The 22,599-nt window shown below is 38.3% G+C and overlaps 1 protein-coding gene across 1 annotated transcript in view; it reads right to left on the bottom strand.

Moving 5' to 3' along the window:
- Positions 1-1,315: 1,315 nt before the first annotated feature.
- LMTK2 (lemur tyrosine kinase 2) overlaps positions 1,316-22,599 on the bottom strand; it is a 40,270-nt gene continuing 18,986 nt past the window's right edge. Inside the window, exons 7-14 of the mRNA XM_021539747.2 lie at positions 17,464-17,597; positions 14,250-14,334; positions 13,499-13,620; positions 11,873-12,022; positions 8,713-11,620; positions 7,098-7,233; positions 6,430-6,678; positions 1,316-5,311 (exon numbers count right to left, since the gene is read on the bottom strand). Coding sequence (XP_021395422.2) covers positions 5,283-5,311; positions 6,430-6,678; positions 7,098-7,233; positions 8,713-11,620; positions 11,873-12,022; positions 13,499-13,620; positions 14,250-14,334; positions 17,464-17,597 — 3,813 coding nt within the window. The 3' untranslated portion in view covers positions 1,316-5,282. The remainder of the gene's footprint in view (positions 5,312-6,429; positions 6,679-7,097; positions 7,234-8,712; positions 11,621-11,872; positions 12,023-13,498; positions 13,621-14,249; positions 14,335-17,463; positions 17,598-22,599) is intronic.

Here is a 22,599-nt window from a genome sequence, read left to right as displayed (position 1 = left end):
GACAGGCACCGCGGCAGGACAGGAGCCCCCGGGCAGGACAGGCACCGCGGGCAGGACAGGCACCCCCGGGCAGGACAGGCACCCCCGGGCAGGACAGGCACCCCGGCAGGACAGGCACCCCGGGCAGGACAGGAGCCCCGGGCAGGACAGGCACCGCGGGCAGGGTAGCCGCCCCCGGGCAGGACAGGGCACGCTCCCGCACGGCCGCAGCGCCCCGCCTTGGCCCCCGCCGAGCTCGGGGGTCCCAGCGCTCGCGGTGACACAGGGGACACCGCACGGGACGGGGGGACTCTGCAGCGGCGGGGCTGTCACTGACACGGAGCCAGGCACAGCTCTGTCACCACAGCGGGGGTCGGCACAGTGCCTCCTGCAGCAGGTGGAGTGTCCCCGGCCGCACGGCAGTCTCTCCCAGCTCTGTGCTGCAAGTTGTCACAGCAGCCGTGTGACACAGGCTCACAGACACAGCATTGCCATCTCTTTGAGAATTTGCTGCTCATAGAGGTTGCAAGTTCTCAAATTCTTTGATAATAAGTTCTATATAAGGTGACCAATTTAGTGCCATGGGATCTTTTGCATCTGTTCTCATTAATGACCACTGCCTTGGTCAAATTTCAGCCCCGTAGTTACATTTTACCTAATGAAGTGAAGTCATCTTGCTATCAGTTTCTCATTCCCAGGTCACAACAGGTGCCAGCACTCAACAGCTGCCATGAGAGGTGGGGTTCCACAGGAGCCTCCCTCCATCATCACTGCAGGGCTGCCCTGGGCCACCCCACCCTCCGGCAGAGCAGGGAGCTCCTCCTGCCTCCCTGCCCGGCCTGCAGCAGCCGCAGACCTCACCAAGGCAGCTCCCGCTACACACCAGTGCTGCATTTATTTACCTGCTGATTTTTGGTCCGTTCAGCACAAGCACTTACAATAGAAAAGCCAAGCAACTCTTCTAGGAAGAAATTCAGTGAACACTGAGAAAGCATCATTAACCTGTTTTCTGAATTTATAAATTTCAAAATCCCCATTCTTCTGACAGATCTGTAATTCTGTGATTGAAAGCAAAAGTCAGTATTCAGAATTACACTGTTTCTGTTTTAATTATTGCTTCGCTACTGACTGTGTACACACTTTACCTGAAATTTTCACAAGGATGATGATACTGGAAGAATTTAAAGGTGACTACACTATTTAGCGTGGACTCATCTGCTGGGACTGTGGCTTTGAACTTTTGGAACTTTCTCAACCTCAGGAGACTAATAAATATATCTTACGGTAGAACTACACTGCTGGCATCTGTTTAAAAATGAACAAACAGACAAAGAGATTATAAATATATAACTGTGTTTTATTTTTAATATTAAATATTTTAAATTACAAGCAGTTTCTTGAATCACACTATGCATGATAATCAATATACAGTAGAAATTACAATTTAAAAATGTACACAATTTAAAGACATTTTGACCTGAAATTTCATTAACTATGATATATTGCCATAAACCTCATACCTGTATTAAATTACAATAGGAAAACCTCATACCTATGATTTTGTTACACAGTTTCTCATTTACAAATAGAATTGAACATTATATATACACACACATCAGTACCATTTATCATTTAAGTTACACCTACATCTGTGCAAGTTCAAACAATTTCATAAACAAAACTAAGTCATATTCAAGTTTCTGAAAAACAGGCTGCTGGTATTACAAATACTTATTTTCAATAAGTTTATATGATGTTTCACTCTCCTCTAGATTTCTTCCCATTTTGTACCAAAACCATTAACATGTATGACTTAAAGCTGAAGTAATTTTTGAAGTAACTCCATTCTTATTTAAGGCTATTTCTTATAAGGCTAATGTACTTGAATTCCACTTTTCACCAACTCCCACACAAATAGCCAAGTCACTGACACCTCACAATGCTGACATTTTAGGATAGTGCTTAATCATTAAAAAAAAAAAAAAAAATCTTTCTACCAACCAGCCTCCTCATGAAAGATTGAGTATTACATTAAAATCTGCTAAAAATACTGATAAAAAGAATGAGGCTTAAATGGCTTTCATTAGTGCATCAACAAGGATATGAAAAAACAGTTAAATCTGCTCATTTTCATGAAAATGGTAATTTCCATAAATGCAGTTATACACAGTGTATCTGCAGCTGGGGCATTTGGGAGAGTACAGGTGTTCCCACTGGAACTGGACACACTTGTTGCTCTCTGGGCTTCTCACTACAGATCCTAATGTTCAAAGAAACTTCTTTAGGTGGGAAAAATCATATCTTTTAAATGCCTTTAGTAGCCAAATTGAGACAATGCCTTCATTATTTAAACAATCCAGGTACTCTACTAGAGAAGGAATTAAGCTGTAACCAGTCCTCATAATAAACCATTGAAAATAGATACATGTACTTCTAAAATGGAGACCAGGCTTAAGTAGCTAGTGCAAGAAATTACATAGAGTGTAATGAATGATTTGGAACAAATCCCCTCATTAGAATGTAACATGTTGGAATTACTGATTCATCTTCATTGTGCCACTTAATTGCGAGGCAGATATTTTAGTATTGCTAGTAGTTGATCAGATCTTTAAGTATCATTTTTTACCCCAAAAGATGGTTTATATTATTGCAATCCAGCCTACTGGATTACTGAAATTAACATATATGTTTAAGTAATCTGAGTTGACTTTAAATATTTATTTATCTTCATTGTACAGCTAAAAAGGACATTACCTTGCTTAATATCATACACATCTCATTTTGGAAAAAATGCTCCTTTGGCAATTCATTAGCAATGAGTCCATTTGGACAAAGGAGTAAACTTTCATTTCCTGTGTAAGCTTTTCTTTAAACCCGGGTAAAGAATAAAAATCTTAGATTTCCATCAAGCAAAGGAAATTCCTGATGTGCAAGATAAACATCTAATTTTCCAGAATTACAAGGAACAAAATGCACAACCAAATTACAACATTCCAGAGCATAAGCTTTTATTTAACCCAGAACTATTTTTTTAAATAAAATTGTTCAAAATTAAGGCTGAACTCCAGGTCTGACAAGTTTTTCCCCACATAAGGCAGACAAGCCCACATGTTCCCTGCAGACCATTATGGAGTTTCATTCTTACAATGGTGAAAATTTAAAGACAGATGAGGTACCCTAAATCTAGCTGTATCAAGGAGTTTAATGTTGGAATTATGGAGTTTCTAAGCAATAGTTTGTGCACAAGGTCTATCACCAACATTTAAAAATATTTGTAGTAGTGCACAGCTTCCTTAAGCCCTCTACAGTATATACTGTAAGCCTGTATTAAGAACTACTTGACTTAGCCTTCTAAATAATGTTTTGGGAAAGGTCCATAGGAAAATTCAGTTCCTCACTTCATACTGAAGAACAGTTCTGACTAACTCTGAACCTGAGTGCCTCATCAGAAAAAAATATCTCAATTCATTGGCAACTTCAAACAACATAACAAAATTATTCCCTTTTAATCAGTATGGAAGCCATTCTGGTTTAAGGGCTAAATAATGTAGGAAAAAAAACAGTTAACATATTCCTGTCATTTTTAAAATATACTTAAAAATCAAAATTAACGCAGAGGTATACAAAAAAAAAAATCACATCTGAAAATATCTAGTCCTCCCATCTCCATGTGATGAAAATTCTCTGGTGACTGGATCTGGACACAGAGCACTTGGACCACCATTATCTCAAGCCCTGCCAAAAGAGCCACTAAAATACAAAGTACTTCACATTTCAGTGCATTTGTATTTTAGTACAGGTAAACAAATACAAAGCCAGGTAAACTGTTCCTATCAGTGCTTCCTACAGATCTGAACTGCATAAGGCATTCCAAGAAGTCAGGGATTTGTTTCTCAACTGAATCTCACTTTGGAGTAATAATTAAGAATATCTTTTTCCAAGCAGTTTAGAGGATTAAATCAGCTAAATGCATGGCAGAGCAGGAAGGTTAGTTAAGCCTCACACTGTCTTCCCTTCCCTATAGGCTTCAGAGCAAACCTATTGTACTGCAGCCTTTGTTCAGAATGCATTTCAAGATGTACCATGGAGCTCTGCAGATATCTTAAAATGGATCTGGCCCTGTAACGGGCGCAAAACTGGGCATTACTCATTAATCAAAATCTTAATTGTCATAACATCACTGAGAGGTAGATTTACCACAGGCCTCTGAATGGAGCCCAGATCTACAGTCAGCAGAAGAGTGAGCTTCAAAATTCACAGAATGTACAACTGAAGGGCCAAGTGTACCCAAATCCAGTCTATTGAAATTAGTCTGTTTATAAGATTCATAAATTCCAGAGTTTTGTACAACCCATTTTTCCTCCTCTTTCTCCAAGGCAGAAATTGTAGTAAAAATTGGAAGGCCCTTAACTTTGATATAGTCAGATGCTATTACAGTTTAAGCAGTCAGTAGGATCATATGTAGGAATTAAGAGACATTATCTCTTTCATCTAAAAATTCCAGAGTATATCATATATTCTTTTCCAGTTTCCTATAAAACATGAACACTAACAACCATTCTATAACCATTATCAATTTAGAAATGGTACTGAATATAAGATTTCAGCAAGTCTAACATAATACTCAGAAGTTATGTACGTTTTACGAGTACCGTGCATAGCAAAAGGCTACAAAAAGGACAAATTAAACTGGATAACTGGGCCAATTCAACTTGTCTTATTTTCCTTGAAAGATTTAAGGTTTTGATTCTGTACATCATCAGGAAATAAAGGAAGAATAATCCATAGTGCAATTGTAATAAGCAAAGTAATATGTAGTGATATCTTTTTGAATAAATATGGCTCACTACTGATCAACTATCATCCAAACAGTTCCATCAACACAGCCACCTGTTGCACAGGACAGGTATACACAATTCTACAACAGGTGTATGTTCAAATAGATAATGAACTACATGGAAAAATATAAAAAGAATATTATACAATCTCATACATAAACCAGATTGTAGTGTAATTGCTTTACTTGTTTAAGTTATCTGAAAAATACTTCAAGTACTTGAAAACAGCGGCAGAATTGTCTTTCAATGAAAAGCAAAATTGCACTGATTTAAAAATACATTACAAAGTTAAATACACATTCAAATTAATGTCCTGATTTAACATTGCTTTCAGTGTTTACTTCCATTTCTCAGTACTTCTTGATTACCTGTGTTACTCCAGGAGGATCCAGAGTTTAGATAAAGAAGTTTCAAGCACAAAGTCTATGTGTTTTATGTATGTAGTCCAAGCACGTTTAAATTAATTTAATCTTTCTCTCCATCTTCACTGCTTCCTATTAGTAGAGGAAAAGTCATAAGATACAGTGAGATTCTTCTGCACAACCCTCACTTCTTTGTAAGACTCTTGCTAGAACTTGGCATTCTGCTCTTTTGCCCTTCCAAGTTTTGGTTAATTTTTCCCTACACTTTCAACTACTGTAAACATCTGGTTCATTTATTCATAGACATCTGCTCCAATCACACAGTTCAATGTCACTTCTTAGGACACATAAGGCAACACAGGATCTCCAAAATACTCTCTTATCTGTAAGTTACTAAGCAGCAAATATTATCTAATCAATAAGCACAATACAAGAACAATACAACTCTATATAACACTGATTACATATTTATAGACATTGACCATAAGCAAGGCTCTGCAATCAGTAATATTTGTTTTTAATAATGCAATGTGTTATCAAGATTAATAATATGCCAAACTGATTCAAGTGTGCTTACTTTTGCTCCTCTTAACCCTCAAAAACATACCAAAGGTTAAAAAGGGTTTTGGTTACTGACAAGAAGGCTTGTTAATAAACACTGCTAGTAACTCAATATTGCTCTGAATGGATAGTTTGGCTCTCCTAACAAAAGCTATTCTATTCACAGCTCTAGAAAACATGCTGCAATTCTCAAGAGAATATCAAGAATGTAATGTCTAAAAAGCAATATGAAAAGAAAACTAAACTGTAAAATAAGCTTACACAATAATAGCAGAAATATTATGTTCCTAGCATCCTCATCCTGTGCAATGAAAACACAATTGTGACTTAAGACAGTGCAATAATCAGAATTAATAACTGCCATAGTGTGGCAGGTGCAACAGCAGTGTTGCAGGATTGCAGGGTGTTCATTTATACAAATACAGCACTTGGGTTTTTAACACAAAAACTGAGAGCTTGTCCTGTAAATGTTCCACCACAGTTTTGTACCAACTAGGATGCAAAAATCTTAATCTCCATGGAAAACTATGTCTTAACTGAAACACAAGACCAGACAAACTTTCATAGTGTTAAAAATGTACTTCTACATTTTGTATTTAAATAGAACAAGACTTGTATCTGTTCCTTTATCTTTACATAATGATTCTAATTTATATCTTTAAAGTAATTATTATAACTAAATCACTTACCTCCTTGCTCTATATCTGAATCTGTAAGATGTGTAAGAGAAAAGCTTGCTATGTTTGCAGGAGAGATGGAGAATCTGGAATAAGGGGATGGATGTGACCAGTTCTGATCAAGAGTCCGGGAAGGTGGAGGTGGAGAAAAGTACTTTGATGGCTGAAGGGGTAGCTTAGGACCAATGAGACTATTAGCTGCCTTGGCTATAAAGGATGGCTCTGGAGAAGAGAAGTCATCATCCCACTCAAAACCCCCACCTTGGGGAGGGAAAGAAAAGGAAAAAAAACAAAAAGCAAGAAGAAGAAAAAAGCAGCGTTACAGTAATGTCATGTAAGGTCACCCACAGTTGTACAAGAAGACTGGAAGATTACATTAACCCCAAACAAAACCTGTATCCCTGGGCAAGGTTCTAGCCCAGGGAGTCACAAAGATTTGTCAGCCAGTTTGGCTGCCTCTCAGGCAACCCTGGACACATCAATATATAAACAACCAGTATCACATCCCAGCTTTGCTCCTCAGAAACAAGAGAGCCCAGCTGCAGTGTGTACTTAGGATGCAAAATTGAAGCCAACACGGTCCAGTGAATTTACAGATCACATACAGTTTAAGGACTTCTCATAAAAGGCTCTGCATAAAACAGCCTCGGCCCCTGCCGTGTATAAATATATTCATGTACCTTCTTCATCGGTTGAGCTTTCTGAATTTGCAAATCTGTTTAAGTAACCGGGACTGGAAGATGGAACAGGAGAGCTGCCAGCACCTTCCCCGTTCACGTCTATCCCACGGCTTCCCAGCTCCTTCGTTGGTGTTTCCTAAAGCAAACAAAGTCACTTATTTAACTCTTTTTACACACCATGTCTCTGTGCCTTCAGATGCCGGCACCCACAAATACTCTCCCCCATCCTGCCACCAAGTCAAATGTGGAATGAAAAGGTCTGTAAACTGTTACAACAACACAACAAGACTTTGAGTTACAGATTAGCACATGCAAGTACTTTTAAAGAAAGCCGCATCAAATCTATGCTAAAATGCACACAGGAAACAATTATTTAAATATTATTTACTATACAAAATGCATATTTGTAGGAACAAATACCTTCCAACTGAAAGCAGTTCCCGTATCAGCTTCACATGGGAAGAAGTTTTTCTCCTCTTTAATAAAGTCTTATCTCAACATTATTTCATTATTTTTTTATCCTCTAATCATGTTCAGAATAAAGAGCCAGACTTTGTACAGCCGGTATTGGAAGTAGCCAACATTTTATCAGTTATTGAAAAGGTAAAGAGTTAAACAACTAAGAGCTGTTTAAACACAGCTGATTTTTTCCTTCCCCTCTGACAAAAGGATTACTATTCTACAGGCTGCCTAAACACAAATAAATCACCATCATAAGCAACATTTCCAAAGCTTGACAATGTGACTGTTCTTTTAAACTCACTGGACTAGTTTAGTTGCCATAATGCTAAAATACAATCCCCTCTGTATCCAGTTACAGAAGTTAAAAATTGATAAAGCTGATAGGGAAACAAAAGTAGCCTTGAATTTTATAAGCAGATCACTGTCACTGAACATGAATCCCACATGATTAATAAAAATTACCATTATCTAATACTGTTCTCATCTTTGATTATGCTCTTAGATAAATTTACCTTAGTGCTAACTAACATAAGATTCAGAGTAAGCCTTCAGTTGGAGTTTTGGGATTTTTTTTTTTTGTTTAATTATTAGCTTTTTTGCTTTCTTACTTTCTTTTATAAAGCATCTTAAAGACTTCAAACTCATTAAACAGATAAGCTGCTTCTATAAAGTTACAACAATATTCTGTCAAAATAATTAAATCTTGTCCACAGAGATGCTGTCTCGCATATTCAAACTAAATGCATCTTATAAACAGCAGAAAAATATCACTAAAACCATGTTTCACTCAGCACATGTAGTCAAGGGTCCAACAGCAAAAGTGGAAACCAAAGCAAAATCCTCCTTCACTTCAGGTTAGTGCAGCTATTCTACCAGCAGCACAAAACTGTACCTACCCAAGTCAAAGTTTTTTTTCTTTATATATAAATATTATTCTTTTACATACATAAATTCTTCTGTAGCCTTAATATATAAAGAAAAAATAACCCACATCATGAACAAGCTGTAACCTTGCCAAAATAAGAAAGATACTTTTGTAACAAGGTTTTCCCAAGTAATAAGCAATTTATTCATATGCTCCTTGTTTAAAGAAAAACAAAATAAAAAAGGCAAGCCAACAAAGATTTTACTTAGTAATTAAAAAGAAGGGTACCTGATCAAACAAAAAGACTGTCACATCATCAAAGAACGTTACAGCCTTTTTCTCATCTTTCCAAAGTTCAGGCTGCCTTTCATTAAGGGGCTTTGGAAGTTTCAACAAGCTTCTCAAATGTTTTCCATCATCTTTTTCAGTAACTATCTCAGGTACTTGATGAACAGTTTCATCTTCACTGTCAGAACTCAGACTATGCATATGAAAAGTCCTCATGTCATCCTCAGAATCACTGTTTTCATCTTCCTCATCTGCATCATCGCCGTCTTCTAAATCAAGCATTCCAGACACGCTGAGTTTGCCGAGGTATTTTCCTTCAATATCTGGTTCTTTCAGTTTTTGTCCTTCCATGTGATAGAAGGACTTCTCACTGTTACTCAGATCTAAAGCCAAGTTGTGCACAGGCTTTAAGTCTCTGTGTGAAAGGAGTTCTGAAGTGTTAGTGCCAACACAAGAGACACTTTTATGGGAAGTCTCAGATAGTTTTATTTCATCCCTCAGGTTACCTTCCATCACTATTTCCAGGGAAGTCAAAGCTGCCTCAGCCCACTCATCAGGACACCCCTGCATCCTTTCATCCATCTCTTGGATGTCTAAATTGTGGTTTAGTTCCAGTTTTGAGTTTTGATTATCATCATCCTGGTAATTCCCCACATCACACGTTTGCTGTCTCTCTTCAAAACCACAAACCTCTTCAATGTGATTCTCTCCACTGTTGGAGGAAACACACCCAGTCTCTCTGGACAGATTTACAGACTCTTCTGGTTTTTTATCTGGCTCAGAATCATTATCAGAGAAATAGGCTGAGTCTCTATAAGAGTTTTGACTTCCACTCAGGAAAACCACTGGGGTTATTTCAAAATTGCTGTTCACTGCATCCAAACAAGCTGCTGCTTCTGACACAATGATGACTGGATTAGAAGGCAAAGCACTGACACTGCTCTCACTCCCACACAGAGCAGTATCCACATTGGAAGTGTCCTCAACAGGGACATGGGAAGTCCATTCTGGAGATTCCAGGTTTTCTGTTTCATAGCCACTGTCAGCAGGTTTATCTGGTGGCAAAAGTTTCTGAGGACTTTGAGCCTGTAAAGATTCTAAAACCTCACTTACATCTAAAGAATCCAAAGAATCAGGTGTCTCTAAGGTTTGTTCTACAGTTTGTAGAGGAGATGGGCTGTCTTCCAAAAGACTATCCTGACTGGTACAATCTGAAGCAGCAACAGAAACTGAGGTCACCTCTTCTGGAACATCCTTACAGTTCTCAAAATTATTTGATGTTTCTTGTATTTCCTCCAATAAGCATTCATTCTTTTTTAATATGGGAGAACTAACATGCAAATTTCTTTTCCTATCTTCCTGATCACTACATTTTTCTTTCTTAAAAGTTGTTTCATCAGACTTGAAAAGCGTTCCCTGTTTCATCTGTGCATCACACTCATCTGTATCAATAGCAACACTGTGATATGGACTGTTTCCAACATTGTTATTTTTGGCATTATAAGACAGCTCTTCCTGACAGAGAACATCAGTGTTACAGGACATGACTTCATTCACTTCTACATTTAGAAATTTCCCCTCATCCTTCAAAATAGGAAGATTTGCACAGTTATCAGATGAATTATGTGCTGTGGGTGGACTAGAAGATGCCTGCATTTCTAGAGGAGTCTGAGACTGGGAACTGGGATCTTTATCCACTGTCACTGGGTTAAAATTTTCATCCTTCACTGTTCTAAGACTTTCGCGTATTAAAGAAAAGACCTGTGCATTTTCAGCCAGCACAGGCTCAGGCTCTACAGAGTTTCTTTTTGAGGTTTCTAATATACTTTTTAGAACATCATCTGAGTTCTGCCCAAAATCACTGCTGGCTTTTTTAGGCAATAACCCTGTTAATAAGTTTTTCTCTTGAAGAAATAAGAAATTATCAGAAAGTTCTTCTAAAGTTACCAGCTCTGACTGATTAGAGATATTTTCACATAAGGAAACAGTTTCATTTTCAGAAGCATGATTAGAATGCTCCTTCTCAGAACAGCCTACTGCCTTTCTAGCATCTGTGTTTGAGTTCAAAACAGCTGGTTTAAAGTCTTTAGGAGAATCATTTGTTTCAGCAGACACAAGTATTTTTCTATTTGTCAATTCTTCTGATCTATCAATGTCATTAAATATACTCTGGAAAGGACTTTCTGGACTATTGGTAGCAGTCAAAAATTCCTCTTTAGGATCTGTATTGTAGTGGAAGAAGTCCCCATCGGTACTAGATTCTTCAACATCAAGATCCCTGAGAACCGTGAAATGAGAACTTTTTTCTTGTACAGCTTCTTGATGATCAACTTCTGTTGTTAATACAACTGATTGGTTATCAAAATTCATGCTGCAGCCACTTCCTTTTTCCTCTAACTGGATATAGTAGTCATTTCCAACAGAAAGTTTGTGTGCATCAAACACAGGTAACACCCCAGGGACAGCAAGTGATGCCTCTTGACCACTTCCATCCTGTGCTCCTGGTCCTTGCTCTGAAAGTGACCTCTCAAAAACCTCCACTGGATAGAAAATACTTGTGTAGTTCATGGCTTCATCAGGATTCACATGACCACATTCATCAAAGTGATCATGTTTAGCTGCCTCCCAGATGTATTCAAAGCTCAGACCATGGCTTGTTTCAGTTACAGTCAGAACCTCCTCCAGCTCGTGGCCAAGCCTATCTCCTGTGAAGTGATCCAAGATTGGGAATGCAGAATTACTTGCTTCTCTATTTGAGGTGTTTGGTTTGAGTGCATTCCACTGCTGCTCAAAATCAATCTCAGAGTCCCTTTGGCTTTGCATGCGGAGGTAAGTTAAAAGTCTGTGCACTTCTTCTGCCGTCGGTCTCTTTTCTGGAGGCAGCCAACAGAACTGCAGAACTTCATACCTATACAAATAAAAACATTTTCAATAGGTTTCACACGGAAAAGGAATTGATAGAATTCAGATACCCAACATGACTCAGAGTACCAGTATCACTGGAAGGAACTTCCATCTCCAGCAAGTCCTTTTACTCCCTTTATCTAGGGTTTGTTTGCTGAGTTTCTCTGTAGCAATTTCAACGTGTTTAAGAGAACCGAGTAATTTCAGAAACTTCTTCAGCAGCTTTAAGAATAAATAGAAACACTTAAAAGTTTACCATCTATCAGAGTATGGCTGCTCCAGACGTGGCTTGAAGGGTTTAACCTGCTTCTCCTTGATAACATGGGTTAGGACTTCCCTGTCAGAGAAGTCTGAGTAGGGCCGAGCACCATTCTCAAACAGCTCCCACAGTGTCACCCCCAGGGACCTGCAAAACAGCAGCACATGACTGAGCACTCTCAGAATTATTTTAGAGTGGCTTTTCTACGAAAGGATATGCAAAGCATAACAGGCAAGAATAAATAAATACTAGTCTCCATTGTCTCTAGAATAACTTCAGAAATTTAATTCATTTTGACAGAATGCTAAAAGCCTGAAGAATAAAGGCTTTTATTTAAAGAATATTTTATTTAAAGAATAAAGTTGCTTGAAGGCAACAACAATGAAGACAGTAAAATATAGAAGAATTATTTGATCATGGAAAACCCCCACATATAATAAAATATCTTTTCAACAATTTAAAAATAAAAAATATTGTTATTTTTCACTATGGTGTATAGAAATGAGATTAAAACACCTTACAGTTAGTCCAATAGAAGAGAAAAAGCTTTCATGAGAAATTGCAGTTATAGGTCAAACTGCTAGAAAACTCCTCCTTTTTCCAGAGTTCATAGAATTCTTTATTGTTAAACTGCAGTGGTCAAAAGCTGCCTCTGCTCAGTGCTGCATTTTTACTGTATCCAAAACTAATCACATTTTCACTGATTACAGTCAGTGGTAATCTTCAGGGAACCTTTCTGCGCTCAAAGTGCAAAGTAACTGACTCTGCATGTAGAGTAATTTAGATTGGAAGGGATGTCTGCAATCATCTAGTTCAAACCTGTTCAAAGCAGCTCTGCCTAAGAGGCACTAAAATACAAGTTGGAAACCTTAAGACCATGGCTGCTTGCAGTCCAGATGAACAGTATGAGCTGAGGAAACCTCCTTGGAGGATGGAAGCAAACTAGTTTATACATAATTTCTATATACCCCACTTGCTTTCTGCAACCCTACTTTTAAAACACCAAGCAAACCCTAGTTTATTATTCAATATCCTTCAAATATAAAGTAGGAATTAACTACAATGTTTTCAGAAATGTTAGCCTAATCCAGTTTCTATTATCCAAATTCCTTGAGGCTTGAGAACTGAAGTGGAACTTGGCTATTTCAAAAATGTGCATCCTCAAGAGTTCACCAGCCATTGTCTATCAGCTCTTTGGCAGCAGAAACCATCAGTTAATTGCTGCTCTCAAATGTTGCAGCAAGAACACAGCATTTTAATTAAAATGCCACTGTTCTACCAATTTAACTTCATCAGGCTCTAGTGGGATCATCTTTTTATGCCACTCAGAGCTACTTATTATTGGAAAAATCATTTACCATTTCTTTCCTTTATAAACATCTGAAGGTATTTTTATTAATATAAATACCTATTATTCTGCTAAACATTTTTGCTTGCTCCAACTTTCTCTTAACAGATTTCTAAGCAGCTTTCCAAAGCAGGATATAGTTTCAGGTTTACAGTGATTAACCCACTGTACATCTGATGCATCAGGCTAATTTAAATATTATTTACTCCTTCATGTAACATTTGAAAATATGTTCACAGATCTCTCATTGAAATTTCTTAAAGCCTTCTACATACCATATGTTACTGTATTTATTTTGCTCTGCTGATAACAGTCTGTCTTGAAAACTTGTTACTAATTCAGGTGCAGTCCATCGTAGAGGAACAAATTTCTTCTCATCTGTCTCAATATAATCCTCCTAAATTATTGATCAAAATAAAGAAAAAAACCAAAAATGCTGAACATACATTAGATCTGCTTCCAGACAGTGACAGTCCTTTCCTTAATATGTTTTTCTGTGATGCCTATGGAAATAATTAGAATTAAGAAAAAAATCCTGTTTTCCCCAAGTAGCTGAGAATAATGCTATGGAGGAAAGTCATTCACTGGTCACTGCATAGCAGAAAATTGAATGCCAATTTCTTGTTTAAGGGTGGTACTAACAAATGTTTTAAATAATGTCCTTAATTTTTCACTTTCTTGATATGCTTTAATATTTTGAGTATTTTCATTAAAAAGTTCTAACTTTTCTTTCAAATGTATCCTTAAAACAAACTAAAATTAGAATGTTCATATTGTAGGACCACTGTAAATAGGACCAAAAAAGGGTAGATTTAGCAGAAGACTCCAGAAACAAACTCGACTCATCTCTAGAAAGGTACCTGTTCTAGTACATTAACTTGCTACAGTTATTTCCCAGTAATACTTTGAAAGTTCATTATTCAAATAAAGGACAATCTACTATCAATTCACAACTTTCAAGCATGCTTGCTGTAACCTTGGCCCCTGAATCCTTTTAAAAAGTGGTCCATGACAAGATTAACTTACCTTATACCTACTGAATCCTATACCATAATCTCCTACTTTGACATTTAAATCGGATGTAAGGAAGCAATTCCGTAAGGCCAAGTCACTGCAAATGCAAACAAATAAACAGTGAGACAAACCAGGAGGCCTCCAATATAAATTCAGACAAATGGGTTAACAGGAGGTACAATTTTTAGAACAGTCAGGTCACAGTTTAAAGTATCAAATGAAAAACCAAGAAAACTATTTTCTAAAAACTTTGAATCTAAAAGTCAAGGATTTATGCAGAGATACAGGTTACAGTTGCAAGTAACAGGAGCAGATCAGTAACACAAAACAGTGCTAAGGACTCAGCATCCACTCTAGATACACTTCAGCAATCCTCTGTGCATGGGCTGTAGGCTGATCCCATAGACCTCAATCCTGCTGAAGGCTGAGGCAAGCTGGGTGCAAGAAAGGTGTGCTCCTGGAGCTCCTGCAGCTCCTTTCCTGACCCTCTTCTGTGGAAATTAAACCAGTCCATGCACTCTGAAAAACCAACTCATATGCACTACAAACCCAAGCACAGGAACTGGGGAAAGTAATTTCTAAAATGCAATTGTGATCTAAACTAAACATTAAGACAGTTTTTTTGTTGCTTATATTTTTATTAAGTTTTAGAACCTAAACATGTCAACAATTGATTCCATATCTCACTGGAATACTGTGGCCACTACAGTTCCACACAAACACTCATCACTTCCAGAAGAAACAAACACTGATAGGGTTTCTCCTTAGAGAGGACTTATTGGACAAGATTTCTTTTCTGGCCAAGAGGCTGTGATTTCCCTGGGCACTCCCACTGCTTCAAAGGAGAATCAGTTTAGAGCCACAGAGACAAGGAGACTCTGCATTCTGGAATCCAAAAAAACCCAAACACAGCGACAAGGCAATCACATTTAAAGCTTTCATGCAAAAACCCTGGACTATTATTCTGTCCTGTATAAAAAAGTTCAAGCTGCAGTCACTTCTCTAGAGCAGTGGTGTAGACTCTTAAGCATTCAAACTACACACAGCATTTACATGCAGTTCATTTCATTCTGCTCACAATCCGCTCCTGGAGATTACATGGGCTGTTCACATGCTACAGTGATGTCACCCCTCTTCACACCTATCACTGCATGGCTTGCATTTTAACTGTCATAAGCAAAATCTATCAGCAATTCTGATTAAATAATAATTGCAATATCACATTAAGCAACCAGTAATATCTTATATCTAGTTAAGTTCATTACGTAACAAATCCATACATTACACGTGAACCAGTACTACAAGACAGTCTTTGAAAAAGACCAACGGAAAAAATAATGTATTTCACAGAAGTCCTCCAACAAACAAATCACAAAGCTCTTGAATAGACACAGAATTTGCTTCCAGTTGCTACCATAAAACAGACCACAAATACAAAACAGCACTGCTGCTGTAACAATACAAAGAGGCAGTTTTAAGAGACCCATCATGCAAACTCAGAAATTTATGCAAGTTTAATGAAGCTGGAACTGTGGCTGCAACAGCAAAGAGCTCAGCAGACTAATTGCTCAAATATTTCACTTTTCAGTTTCACAGAGGGGACCAGGCAATTAAGTGCCCTAGAGGAACTCTACCTTTGCTTCTGTTAGCTTAAAAAAGCCTGTGAAGTAAAAATGGTCTGAAAGCCACAGCTTGTCTGCTACAAACACAGACAATGATGTTTTCCTTTCCAGTCATTGAACTACACAGGTTAGAAACACATCTATAACCTTCACGTATGTTCCAGAGCTTGCCAAATTGCTTTATACTAGTTAAATAAATATCCTGGAAGAGAAAAATTGTTGGCTGCTTGAATTTACCACTAACAACAAAATCACTGATGCTGGAGCTTTACCACTTACTCTGACAGCATCAGGATAGTGTTGCTAGAAGTAAACATTACAATGAGTATCTTGCAGATCCACAGATTAATTATTTAGCAAGTTTATCTGTATTTCACTGAAAATGTACTGTTAAAATTAATACCTACAGAGCCATGCTGCTGCAAGACAAGAAACTGATCCCTCTGTTAGACAGGTACAACTGGTATTACCTTCAAGTCATTTGAAATTGTTAAATGGGTTAAAAGAAGAGCTCTGTTTATCAGCCACCAGCTGAGTCCAGGCTTTGGGGTTTTGCTGCTGTTTTAAACCTGCACCTTTTAAGACTTAGGTTTGAGAGTTCATTTCTCCCTGAAGACAAGATCTCTGCCTTCCCTATGCAGCAAGAGGTGCATTAACAAGCTCCAACACAAGCTCCTGACTTAATGAAAGGGTGATGCAAGTGCTGGTTCTACAGCAGAGAACAGACTGACAAAGTAACTGTCTTGTGGCACCCAAGGTTTCACCATGAAAGACACATTTGGAGAACACATTCACTTTAATATTTTAGTCATCTTAGAAGTTAATAATTTCCAGTTCCTTAATGCCTTTACATTTAAAGCAAAATAAAAAAAAATATTGTATTTTTCTGGGCATCTTGTTTCATGAATGAATTTTCCCAGCCTTTTGCAACTACTGCCATTCTTTCAGTATTCACTACATTAACTTTAATTAAAGATAATGATATTAATTAAAAATGAATCTAGCATTCCCCCTGATGGGAACAAGATTCTTCTCCTAGCATGATTACTTTGAAATCTGACTACCTCCTTTAGTGAAGATTTAAAGGTTACATGAACAATATCAGTGAGAAAATACCCCTTTCAGTCATATTTTCCCTCTAAATTCAGCTTCCTCCTTACTGCATTAGAAAGAGGGGTTTTTTCCCCATTTTTAGCAATACTGGTAACATTACCAAAGTAGTTCTAAATTTCTGCAATCTATTGAAAATTCACAGCACGTAAGATTCACAGTAACTGAATTTTAACATCCCTCCCTTCACAACAAACAAAATTAATTTGACTTGGCTAAGAATTAATCAAACAACTGCACGTGGACTGGCTTGGCACCCGCTTGTGTTCTATGGGCTGCAAACCCAAAGAGCAGGTGATGGCTTTCAGGCAGGTGGAGCTGAACACCACAGAACTGCAGCTCAATTAGCTCCTTCATTAGCATCACACCTTCATGCCTCAAGCTATTTCACATGTTCGTGGAAACACAGTCTTCAATACCCCTGGATTTTAATGAAAACACCCAGCTGAATTTCAGAGTGCATCTTGACTGACTGGCATTTCTCTGGAGCCTACCTGTGCACAAAGTTGTGTTTGTGCATCACAGCGAGGCCAGCAGCAATCTCGCATGCCATTCTCTGCAGCAGCATTAGCTGAGACTCTCCTTTCATGTGCTCCTGCTCATTGCAGATGTAAGTTTTCAGGTCACCCTGTAAAAGAAATTGAAGATATTTATTAGCCTTATATGTTAGTTGAATAAAAAAAAAATATTTTTAATAAAGATCCAACTGACCACATTATTTATTTAACACATTTATGTTCAAGAAAATAAAGCTCCTCAAGTTTCCAATCTCCATAAAGGATCTTGCATAAGTCATCTAAGGCATTTGGTATTATTCTTAAGGGTTTTTAATCTAATCATTTAGTAATTAACAGCCGAGATCAGACTGCCACATAAAATCTGTCATGTATTAGTAACTTCCATTAAAAAAAGAGCTTGATGAGCCTCTGCTTTTAAATGAGATGAGTTTTCAAGTGCTCCAAATCAGCAAAGCTGTCTGGAAATCTGTAATGGGCTGGAAGAGAGAGACAAGAGAGTTTCAGACATTGTTAGCTCACCAGAGCTTTCTACATAAAAAGCATGGTAATATAGCCCATTCCAGTCAGAAAATTCTGATGATGGCAGCAGTTTTACTAAACCCAGGCAATGCTGAGCAATAGATATGTAATTAATGAGCCCATGGAAGCACTCCATAAACTACTAAAAAAATAACAGCTTTGAAATAGAGAAAAATAAGTGAATACTGTCCAAACATTCAGGAAAAAGAAAGACTTATGTAGTAAGAGAATCCAAGCAAGGGAAAAGAACAAGCTTTTCATGCCATTGTCATTAATTTTCTCACAGTTTGAATTTCAATCCACCAGTCCTGTATTTTTGTTATTTAAAATATAGACTGTCTGAAAGGTTAGCAAATTATTTTAAAGACATTTCTGTACTGAGACTGCACAATGTATATCACAACTTGTTTCACCAGCATAACATCCTGGGCTTTGTCTTTGTCCATTATCTTCCCAAATCCTGGGCCAGGAAACTCTTGCCAGAGCAGAGTTCCAAACAATTAGGAAAGAACAGTGTTTGCAACACATGCAGTTCCAAACAGCAGAGCCCAAGGATTACAAGCCCTGAACTCCCAGCTGAGCTGACTGTAGGTGGCAGCAAGAGCCTAAAGAAAATCAGATTCTAAAACTGTCATTCATTAAAACAGCAACTGCTTGCTTAGGGCTTGTCCCAGGTGGATTAAGTTCCTAGGACGCCTGAAATGCACCCAGGAATTACTTTTTAATTTTTAAATACGTTAGTAACAGCAGTGCTGTGTGACATCCCTTATTTAGTAAATAATTCATGTAGGCATATATTTTTGTAGGAAAACCAACTTTTATTAAATCCAGCACCTTGAAACATACTGGTTCTGTTTCCATTCTGGTCTAATTAAGGCTAGACTCAAGGTTAAATATTTAAAATAGGAACTTTTGGTATTGCCTTAAAAGGACATTGCTTGTACCAAACTGGGATGAACCAGTGGTCACACTCAGGGGCTGAACTGCCCTTTAGAAGACCCTGGACAAGCTGAAAAATGTTTCAACTGGGACCTTACAAAAGTCCAGAAAGACAATTGCAAACTCTCACAGCTGGGAAGGAAAAATTCCTTACAACAGCACAAAGTGAGCAGTGGCCAGCTGGACAGCAGCTCTGCAGGAAGGGACCTGGGCATCCTGGTGGGCAGTGAGCTCCAGTGAGCCCTGGCAGCAGGCTGGGAGCAGCTCCTGGGCTGCACAAAGAGGGCCAGGCCCAGGAGAGCTCTCACCACCTTCTCAGCACTTGTCAGACCACAGATCCTGTGCTCAGAACTGCCTGCCCCACAACAAGACAAACTGGAGCAAGTTCAGGAAAGAGCCACCACGACAGTCAGGGGTCAGAGCATTTCCCCACGAGGAGAAGCTGAGGGAACCAGGCTCATTCAGCATGGAGAAAGAAAGACTTCAGCATAATGACTGCCCAGTAGAAGTTATTAAAGACTAAGCCAAGCTGCTCCCTGTGGAGCATGGATGGAAGATGAGAAAGAACAGGGATGAGCTGAAACACAGACAGTTCAGACTGAGTGTAAGGAAAAGAGCTTTTCACATAAGGACATGAACAGAAGTGCAGGCTGCCCAGAAAGAACACACAGTTTCCATTCCTGGATGTTTTCAGGATTCAGCTGGACCAAGTCCTGAGAAATCCAGTCTGACCTCAGGATGATACTGCTTTAAGGAGGAGGCTGGAGACCTCCTGAGCTCCTTGCTAGCCTGAATTATCCTATGATGCTTTCCTGCCTAAAAGCAGACAGTAGCAAGAGAGCAACATTATCCCTGCACTATTTTGAGAGCCACAAAATGGCCCTTTATTGACAGACTTTTTAACACAGTAAATATCAAATGTTATATATATCTGAATAAATGCAGCTCTGCAAGATTCACTGCAGAGACATCTAAATATAAAAAGCTCAATAATCATGCTTGAGGAAGGCTCTAATTTCTCTCCAACCTCCTCAGCCACTCTCTGCCTTTTTTCTCCTCTCCTTGGATTCCTTGAAGAACTAAATTTTACCTTTCTTCCCATCCTTCTCAGTTTAGCCATTTCTGTAAATTTTAATACACATTTTCTCTGTAACAGACAGAAGCTGGCAGCTTTTTGTTTGTGCAAATTCCTTATTGGGTTCATGTGAACACCCAAATGGCTGACATGACTTTCTAACCAGAAGGCAGTGACTGTTTTAAAACTGATGAATGGTTTTAAAAATGTGAAACAGTTACCAAATTACATCTACTGAAAACATTCCACCAAATTGTCATAAACTGACAAATCCTCCCTTTATTGTTAAACCACACACCACTGATAAATCTGCTCTTTTGCCCATATCCATATTGACCATGATCATTAAACAGATTCACTGAACTCTTCCATTATGACTATTTAATTGCAAAGATTCCTTTTTATTAGAACATGCTTTCAAGTGGCAGTAATTAAAAAAAGAACCAATCACTGCAAGCAGCCACCTTCCCCTACCAGCAGCATCCCTAGAGTAAGCTACAGAGCACTCCAGGCAAATACTGCATCCTGCTGATCTCATTTGCCCAGGGAATTGCAAGACTTGAAGAATTTCTGTGAGAGTTTGATAGGTAAATCAGCCATCAGCCTCACAATATACATGCAACTTCCACATTTGAATAACTTTCCTTTTACTCATAAATTATGTCAATCCATTAGAGGATTTGCTGTGCTGACAAAATGCTGGCCACACACAGGGCTGAGTAATATATTAAAGTTAATAAGACAGCTACCACTATTTTTAACCTGGCATCATTCTGCAATGTTTAACAGTGAACAGTTAACTATTCACAGCAGACTGCACCAACATACAATGCAACTAATATGGGGAAAGGAGCTGTTCAACCTTTTTGAGTATTTCTTTTCATATTTACTATTTTCTAAATCGTTTTAACACAGGCAAAGCATAGAATTTAACAGCTTAAATCACTTATGTGCAACTGACTTCTCTCATTTCTTTGCCAGCTCTGCAAAGCAAGGAATACAAAGCAACTTGGGTTACATTATAAAATAGACTAAATGTTAGCCAAAACAGTTCTTGCACACGCAACCAGCAATCTTGTGTAACAGAAATGTATCAGGAGTTTCTGTGGTCAAGAAAACAAGCCAGCCTGCCTGACATTCAGCACTGCCACCCTGACAGCTGTGGTTTCTCTGCACTACAGTTTCCTCTGATCAAAACCTTCCAATGCCAAGGAGCCTGGGAACTGATAATCCAACAGGGTTGCCTGAGCAGCCAAGACAAGGTCAACTGGCCCTGAAATGGCTACAAATCCAAGTAAGAAAAGTAGCAAAGGGAGGACACGCTGTGATAAGCCATGAGTTTGAAGGAGTTTGAATAAAACAACCTCTGTACCCTCCAGACTGAGTTGGTCAGCAGAATAGCCACATTTTTTGTTACTTAGTATGCCAAATTTGCTGAACAAGGTCAACACTGCCACGTGAGCCTCAAAAGAACTTGTCACCTGAAGATATTGAAACTTCCTATCCAACAAAGCTTATCTTCTTGCCATGTTTTTTCAGAACTACTCAATTCTTAAACACACAAGAGGGATTAAAACGAGTTTACTTTGCTGGATATTCACAGACACCACCACAACATAAGGGAAAGAGGTTTAGCTCAGCATTAAGCCACTGGCAGCTGAACAGGACCACATTTCTCATCCTTCTCACCTGAACAACAGTCACCAGACACTGGAACCTTTAATCAGCCACTTCAGTTCCACCTGCCCTTATGCTTTTTCTGCTGAAGAAGCACTCCTGTCTGTTCCAGAAGCACCTCCATGCACACCAATTCACCCAATTTCAGGGGAAAAAGGAGCTTTGAGACCAATTACTTGAAGTTTAAAAAAATCTAAATAACTGCAATTCCAACTGCAGTGATAAAAACCTTTCTGATACTTCCCTAAGAAACCTTTTTACTAAAAAAACCTATTAGCCACATTTTCTATTCCATTATGATTCCCTCACATCCCTTCCTTCCTGTCTCTTCTCTGCCACCTCCCACTCCAGGCCCTGGACCACAACAAGAATTGTAGTGATGGGCAGGGACACTGAGCTGCTCACTTGGCCCAGGCTCTGCATCAAAGTGCAAAGGGAACATTGTCCTGTCTGCACAGCCCCTGAGTATTTGTGTGCACAAGAAAAAAACACCATCATGTCTAGGAGATACTCAGTTCTACCAAGTAAGTAAGGAATCTTTAATATACAAGTTATGTTTAACTGACCGTAATATATAATTTTCTAAAACCAAGGTTTAGTTCACTTGGAATAGAATAATGAGCACAGACATTTATTTTCTATTCCAAAGAAATTACCTAACTACACTCAAATTTGTAATACTACCACTTTAACTGTCAAGTTTACTGCCCCTAGTTAAAGTGAAAACCTATTTTATCCCCTTAAATAAAATCCTTACCAAATTACTCTGCAGGATCATGACAACTTTTGGAATAATGAGGAATCAAACAAGGATATTTTTTCCTGTATACCTAAAGTAGGGCAATCTTTAAAAGCTACTTCATCTTCAAATTTAAGTTGGATTAAATCACATAACTATTTGA

Source organism: Lonchura striata, chromosome 16 (genome assembly GCF_046129695.1).
Source record: "Lonchura striata isolate bLonStr1 chromosome 16, bLonStr1.mat, whole genome shotgun sequence".
Lineage (NCBI taxonomy): Eukaryota > Metazoa > Chordata > Aves > Passeriformes > Estrildidae > Lonchura > Lonchura striata.
The sequence above is the reverse complement of the archived record's forward strand: the minus strand, read 5'-3'. Positions and strand labels throughout refer to the sequence as shown.